This window comes from Sus scrofa, chromosome 9, assembly GCF_054392235.1.
Source record: "Sus scrofa isolate SSC_HxYL_T2T_F1_AM1 chromosome 9, Sscrofa_HxYL_maternal_Yorkshire_Landrace_v2.0, whole genome shotgun sequence".
In the NCBI taxonomy this organism is placed as follows: Eukaryota; Metazoa; Chordata; class Mammalia; order Artiodactyla; family Suidae; genus Sus; species Sus scrofa.
In genome coordinates this window covers 86,890,571-86,898,492 of record NC_139391.1, presented here as the reverse complement: position 1 = coordinate 86,898,492, position 7,922 = coordinate 86,890,571, and the positions used below count along the sequence as shown (strand labels likewise).

The 7,922-nt window shown below is 41.0% G+C and overlaps 1 protein-coding gene across 5 annotated transcripts; it reads right to left on the bottom strand.

Moving 5' to 3' along the window:
* Nucleotides 1-703: 703 nt before the first annotated feature.
* ARL4A (ADP ribosylation factor like GTPase 4A) lies at nucleotides 704-7,681 on the bottom strand. 5 transcript variants are annotated; one of them, XM_005667648.4, is made up of 3 exons: nucleotides 7,637-7,681; nucleotides 5,959-6,788; nucleotides 704-4,809 (listed from the first exon to the last, which is right to left on the bottom strand). In XM_005667648.4, exon 3 carries the CDS (start codon nucleotides 4,721-4,723, stop codon nucleotides 4,121-4,123), a length of 603 nt encoding a protein of 200 aa, XP_005667705.1. In that variant the 5' UTR covers nucleotides 4,724-4,809; nucleotides 5,959-6,788; nucleotides 7,637-7,681; the 3' UTR covers nucleotides 704-4,120. The 5 variants fall into 5 exon arrangements, with proteins under 5 accessions (XP_005667705.1, XP_005667707.1, XP_005667706.1 ...); XM_005667650.4 differs by lacking the exon at nucleotides 7,637-7,681 and having other exon boundaries at nucleotides 704-4,806; nucleotides 5,959-6,147; XM_005667649.4 differs by lacking the exons at nucleotides 5,959-6,788; nucleotides 7,637-7,681 and adding an exon at nucleotides 5,264-5,370.
* Nucleotides 7,682-7,922: the final 241 nt, after the last annotated feature.

Genomic DNA, 7,922 nt, shown 5'->3' with positions numbered 1-7,922 from the left:
GTGTCTTCGACCTACATCGCAGCTCACATGGCAACGCCAGATCCTTAACCCACTGAGTGAGGCCAGGGATGGAACCCACATCCTCATGGATCCCAGTAGGGTTTGTTACCCACTAAGCCACAAAGGGAACTCCCAAAAGGCCTGAATTTTGTAGTATTGAAATTATTTAAAAATTTACCAACTGTATACACATACTGCTTCTCAAGACATACTGGTTCATACTGGTTAATAATACTAGCTATTGCGTTCTTATCAAATGCTTGGTGATGTGCTAAATAGTTTGCATTATCTTATTCAATCCTCTCAAAATTCTATGAAGGCAATAGCCATCATTTAACTAGGAGGGAATTCACATCATGAGAAGTTTCAAGAAACTTGTCAAAATGTCAGCTTCGTAATAGTGGGAGAGCCAGGATTTGAACCTGACCTAACGTCAAACCTCATGCTGTTTTTAGATAGCACACATCACATTCTTCTAACTAGACTCTCAGATATGTATTCTCACCCTTCTATATAAATAGAATCTGACATATTTCAGCTATGGGTTTGTTAAGATTATTATCTTTGATGGTTATAATTTTAATACTAACTTTATGAGTTTAGCATGCTATATTGGTTCATGTTAAGCTTTAAACATTCTGATCTCTAAATCACAATGCTCTCTATTCAGATGATTCTTTGAAACTAAGCAGTATATTCAATATTCTGCTAAACTTTTTTATTGTGGTAAAATACACATACATTTACAATTTTTAGATGCATAATTCAGTAACAGTTGATGTATTCCCAGTCTTGCACAAGCACCACCACTCTCATTTACTGTTGTGCTAAATTTAAACCTTAAATGTAGAATTTCAACCTCAAATGATGGTATACTAAAGATTCCAAGTTCTGTTACTTAAATGTTGAGTGCTACATCATGGAAAATTTAAAGGAAAAAATTTTTGTGTCAATGTTATCACTCAAGAAAACTGTTTACTTCACTGATTAAACTGTATTAAATAAAACCTTGCAAAGCTCTGCCAAAGACCTCCTTCCAGGGCAACATGAATAATTAATGAAACACCCTTTAAGTGTCAAATGCCTTGTACAAACAAAAACATTCAAGTCTAGGCCTTTTTCTCTAGTTCAGAAACCAGCATCCTTGTACAAACTAGTCATTCTCTCTCTACATACATATATTCATACTAATAACTTCCCTTTTTGGCATCTAATGATTTATTTTTCCATAATTAATTTTTAGGGAACCTATCTGTGCTGGTTAAACTATACAACTTTTTTGAGTTCCCGCTGTGGCACAAAGGTTAAGAATCCAACCGCAGCAGGTAGAGTCTGTGTGGATGTGAGGGTTTGTCTCCCTTCCTGGCTTCACAGGGAGTCAAACCCTGGCCCAGAAACTTCCATATGCTGTGGGTACAGCCATTAAAAATAAATATATATACAATTTTTTTCTCAATGTTTATAATCTAAGAACAACAATGGACATTTAAATTTTAAGTCTTAAGTATCATTTTTTTAATTTAATTTTGTTTATAGTAATTTTAGAGTTGCAGTCCTTAAATTACTATTTGATATTCAGCCAAATAACCTCAAATATACGGAAAAAAAATGTGTTTCCTTTTTGGGCACACCCACAGCATATGTAAGTTCCCAGGCCAGGGACTGAATCCGAGCCAGAGCTGCTACCTAGGCCACAGCTGCAGCAACCTGGGATCCTTAACCCACTGCACCAGGCTGGGGATCAAACCCTATTATCTCCATGGAGACAAGGCCCACTGCGCCACAGTGGGAACTCCTAATATTTAGAAATAAATTTAAAAAAGTGTGTCCTAATTAAAAACAATCAAAACAAAAAACTAGGTATCAAAACATTGTCTAAACACTTCAGGTTTTGAGACTCCTTCTTAATCCTGTCTTATGGTATTAATAGCTAGAAGTGATAGTGAATAACCTACCTGAACTTAGCAAAGTGTAAAATTCTATGATGAGTTTTATGGTTGAAAATGTGTTTTATAAATGAAAGCTAGTACTAAGGCCAGGCCATTTTCTCTTGTTGTTCACCAAATATGAAGCACTTAGATAACATGGGTTTGTTTATCATATTCTTAAAATAAGGGTAATGCCTAAACTCTCAAGAGACAATTAAAACACCACTATTTCATATAGCAAGTATATAAAAAGGACAGGGAAGCTGAAAGTCTAAATTGATTCAGACTTTTTTCAGCAAGTTTTATTAATCCATCATGGATCTAGTGATGTTTGGTGTATATACCACTATTTCAGGTAGTGAAGTTACGGTTAAAAAAAAAAGGTTCTCCGAGAAATAATCTTTGGTGCCTTGTCACTTTTGAGCAGAACATATTACTATAGGACTGTGTAACCCAGCTTCTAAAGTTGTCTTCACCACTAATTAGTAGCTTCACCAAAAGTGGAAATACATTCATTAAAACTCAAAGTCAAACACTATTCTCCTAGTGCCTCAAGTAGTTTATTGATAGTTATTATCCACATTTCTATAAATATAAACATCTTAAGTGACTGTCACTAGTGCAGGTACATTTAACATGTTGAAAGCTCCATAGGAAGCTACTTTATTTTGTGTGTAACAAGAATCAAAGTTCCAGAAACTCCATTAAAAATAAAATAAAATAAAACTCTGCTAGCAAAGTGCATTTCTTTTGGTTATCTTCAAAACAAACTGCTGTTGGCTTTAATAAACAGAAAGTATGTTGATTTGCTCATGTATGATCACTGAAAGTATATCTTTACCTATAGATAAGAAACAGGTAAAGGTTTTTCCTCCTTTTAATTTAAAGGGTTTTTTGGATTCCAATGTAAACAGTACCAGTGAATTTTCACAAAACATAACCTGGCTACTTTCCCCTTCATTTTCTATAATTGTAATTCTTATCTTAAGTACTATATCATTTCTTCCTACCTTATAATCAGGACTGGACTGCCTTCATAACACTGTTCTGTTTGTAAACAAAAAAATTAAAGCTCAGAGCACATAAAGTATCTCTCTTAACATTTTCACTGCACAGTGCATTGAGTGGTGTTTATAAAGCTTCTGCCCTTCTCAAAACACTACAAAAATATATGAAAAACCACATCTGTGTTCAGTCAGCAAATGTAATAAAACAAGTATTTTACAATTGGAATACTTTAGAGACCACGTATTGGAATTACATCCTCTTGACTGAATTTATCAATTGCTTTCTTAATAAATCCATACACATATCAAAGCATATATGCATTTAAGATTAGTCTACATGCCCAAATTTACTATATAAAAGAGTTAAGTAAATCATAAATAGGTTCTTCAACTGAAAGTGCTTCTGATAACACACTACTTCTCTAAGAGCCCTAAATCCCAAAAAAGGTGTTTTAAACCTGACCGTGTAAAAAGATGCATAGCTATTTTCTAAAATATAAAAGACTACACGTCAAAACATGCTGTGTCGGAAAAGCTAATCCATGCACTTGAATACGCCCCAAATACCATTTTTATTCTTTTAAGTTAGACTTACTTAAATACTGTCTAGAATCAAGATATAGTATTACAGTATTTGATTCCCCAAAATGTCAAAACTCATTTGGCCAAAACTTAAAAACCAAACACTTCCTCTTTTTCCCTTACTGGTTGGACCAATGTGATCAATATAACTGTGTGTGTATATATATATTAATCTACCATAACATTTTCATTCATTAGCATTTTATCTTAACATACCAAGCCTAGCATGCAATTTCCTTGCAAAGGCTTCCCCCCATAAGACATAAGCACAAAACACTAGGCAGACACTCTCCAAAGTTTTATTTCACTAACTTCAGGTCAAATTTCCACAACTGTTTTCTGGTCAATTTCCTATCCTTGCTTGGCTTCCCAAAATGGTAGTACCAAAAGACTTGTGGGGTAGGGAGAAGAGACCATTTGAAGAAGCACTGCATTTACTCATCTTCCACAAGGCAGTAGATTTGGACATCTGATTGTTCAACAAAACAAAGCTTTAACAGCATCCAGGAGGGCAGGCAGGCAAACCAGGCTGTAGACACTCTTCCATTTGTCAAAATCAGAAGGAGAAAACCTACTCCACACAAATAGAAAAGGTATCGTGGTTCATCTCTTCTTTTTCTGTTGCCGCAACATTTTTCTTCTTTTAATTATCATATCGTGTAGTTTCTCAAGTCCTTCCTTTAGTCCATCGCCTATGATTGCACAGGTGGGCTGCAAATGCCAGGGAGTTGAGGAGCTTAGTTCACCCATTGCTAATAATTTTTCAATTTCTGAGAGAGACAATGAGTTCCTCAGGTCTTGCTTGTTAGCTACTATAAGCACAGGGACTCCTTGATTTTCTGATATCCTAGTTATTTTATGAAGTTCAGTTTTGGCTTCTTCCATCCTTTCAACATCAACAGAGTCCACAACAAACACAATGCCATCTGTGCATCTGGTGTATGATTTCCACAGTGGCCTTAATTTCTCCTGACCACCTACATCCCAGAAGTGAAAAGTGACTGTTTTAGAATTTCCCAAAGTTACCTTAATTTTTTCAGTGTTAAATCCTTTGGTAGGTACAGTATTTACAAACTCATTGAATTGAAGCCTGTACAATACAGTTGTCTTTCCAGCACAGTCCAAACCCAGAATGACGATGTGGAAGGACTGAAAGGAAGGCAGGCTGGACAGGATAGAAGTCTGGTCTGACAGTCCATTCCCCATTTCCAGCTGCAAAGAAGTGTTCCAAATTCAAATGCTTTCTTCTTACTGCTTTGGTTCTCTTCCTAGGGGATACAGCTACCAAGCTGCTGAGGGGGGAAATGAATAAGTTACTCTTGTGAAATAATTTACTACAACTGTTTTCCTCTCTTCTTGCTAAATAAGCAACACGAGGAACTTGATAAATGAAACTTGTTGCCATAAACATACCAAATGAGATAAGAAATGTACGCAATCCGACGCAGACGACAGAAAAATCGATGCCACTGAAATTCTTTAACATTCACTGAAATTGCAGTAATACGTAGTTTTCTCTACTCCCCCCGGGGTCCTTAGACCTCAAAGATCTCATTCCGGAGACAACCTAGTCACCAGCATGCGGGACAAGTCGCAGTAGCCATAGAAGTGGTTTTTTTGGAAGAAAATTTGCATCACGTAATCGATTGATCTTTAGTATCTAATTCCATATGCCTAACAACATACCCACGGTCACAGTTAACCCAAGCCGCTCCCAACCCCCTACGTAAAACACAATGTTCTCACCTCCCAAATTGGAGTCGGGGTCCAAACGAGAAAGCATTGGTAGGCTTTGCTACGCTGGGGCAGAGAAGGACCCCACGTCCGCCCAGCTTAGCGCTCTCCGCAGCTCTGGCGGTTGTCGCACTAGAAACCCTGGATTCAGGCTCCAACCACGCCCACGCCTCACGGCCCACCCCTGAGCCCAAGCCCCATTGGTCACTTGCGTCAGCGCGTCCCTACCACGCCCGCCCCCGCTCCCTAATTGGTACGAGTCACTGCCGCTCCTAGAGCGGTGGAGCCAGGCTCTCTCTCGGTCCACAAGCACCACCTGTTGCCCTCAAGTTAGAAAACAGTACGCCTACGGAGGGAGCCGAGCGGCCCCTGCAGGGGAGGGGGAGCCTCGGCCGGTCGGGTCCCCGCCATCCCTCTCGCTCCGCCCGTCCCGGCGCACCTGCGGCGCTGCCCTTGGACGCAGGTCCACGATTCTCACATCCGGGGCCCGCGGTCACCGCCGGCGCGTTAACCCTTTGTCCGCTGGCCGGAGGCCGCCCCCTGCGGACCCGCCGGCCCCTGGGCATGAAGGATCGGGCTTGCGACACTCGCCAGAGCAGGTCCGCTCCTCCCCAGCACTACCCGTTCACCTCGCCCCTCAGCAGCCGGCAGGCTCGGCTCCCTCGGCAGGGCGTGGCCACACAGCTGCCTGCCCTGCAGCGGCTCACCTGACTAACCGTCCTTCCCTCGTCCGACAGCCACGTAGGATCGCGTAGATGCCAGCAGGAGGGCCCCAGCGAGGGCTGGGCGGTGGCCGGGGACAAGACGCCGCTTCCCGGGGCGCTGGCCGGGCGCCGGGCTGCCTTAACGGTGCTCGGCCTACCGCACCCGGCGTCGGCCGGGGCCCCGCCCCCTTCTATCTCTCTCTGGGGCGCCGGCCAGTCGGAGGCGTGCAGGAGTTGGGTCTCCTAGCAACGCCAAAACAAGGTCAAGTTCGAACCCGCTTAGCACTGGCGGCGAGCGAGTCAGTTGGGGCTTCCAGCGTTAGCCCTGGGAGCCGCTGCAGTCTCAGACTCTTTCTGCAAGCAGCCCGCCACTAGCTTCGGGCGGGGGCGGACTCCCCCAGCACCTCCCCTTCTTGCACCGACAAGCCTTTGGGCTCCATCCGGCGTCCTCAGTGCGGTGGTCAGTGTCGCAAGTCAGGGATTTCAGAGGATACCGGACAGGGTGGCCCCTTATATAATGGTGTGACGTGGACGTGCCTCGGTAGCTGCCCAGAGTCTTGGCCCCGGCTGGTATCTGTAACACACCCTTTTGCCGAGCAAATAAATGCTCTCTCTGCCACGTGATCCTAACAACATCTTCGAGAGGTGGCGACAGGTAGAACTATGCCATGTTTACAGATGAGGGTTATGAGGCTGTTTCTCATAATCCAAGGAAAATTAGTGATGGTCCTGGAACTTAAAGCGTACTAATCACTAAAGGCTTGATGCTTTCCATATTGGATAATTCTGACTCGTAATTGCAACTGTGTCCTTGACCCACAAATTTTCAAAACCTTATCGAATATTTAATAGGCAGTAGGCACAGTTCTGTGTGCTTGGGAATAGAATGGTGAGTTAATCAGACACTGTCTTTGCTCTCATGGAACATTGGAGTCTCACGAGAAAAAAAAGTGAATTTCCACATGAATAAATTTAATTACAAAATATGATCACTGATAGTTTCAGAGTACTTATGACAACAAATGAGAAGTAATGATTTTTCTCGGAAATTATTAATGAACAAACATCTTTTTGGTGGAGGCTGTAAGATGTTGGAAGAATTACTATGGTGCACTTTTTTTTTTCCCCCAAAAAATTAACATTTTAAAATATGGATTGACATTTTCTCAAGAAATTTTCCAATTTTTCTCAAGCCTATCACTGTTATATTTATCTCCTTTATGACTACCATAGGAGCAGTACTGGTCATACTAGATTTTAAAAAATAACATAAAACCTAAGGAATAAGCACAACGCATATTTTCAAGATAGCAATGCTAATATTGGAAATAAAATGAGAAGTCTCAAATGGCTTAGTCTATCAAGTTACTTATTGAATCTAGTATAAGCGAAGGTTTTCCTTATTATAATTGTGGAATCTCATTAGCTATTTACACTAATTAGCAAGCAAGTGATAAAGGGCTAGCCTCCTTGGAAATTTAACGGAGATGATTAAGCTAGAGAAAAATTTGCCAATTCTCAGTAAATCAAGAATTAAGAGGAAGATTCTATGCCAGTTTTTCATTTATACTAGCTTTAAAATCAAGCAGGCCCTTCCCATATTAGTTGCAGGGATAAATTTCTGCACACACTTCTCTGAAACAAACAAAAATCATGAGACAGGAAAATAATGAGCACTTACAGCCTTGCAGAGTCATCTTCACTGAATTGTACTTTCATGTATACTGGGCTATAACTAGAATGTTGGCGAACTCTAGCCCATAGGCCAAATTCAAGAGATAAGACCGGTTTTTACATGTTTATAGGGCTGCAACAGAAAAGACAAGATAAGTCTATGCAATAGAGACCACCTGGGGCCTCAGAAGACTTAAAATATTTGCTCTCCGGCTTTGCGGCTTTGTGAGCAATAACTACCATATGAAAACTGCAGCAAATGATAGAAAAGTGATGAAATTCATGGAATAAAC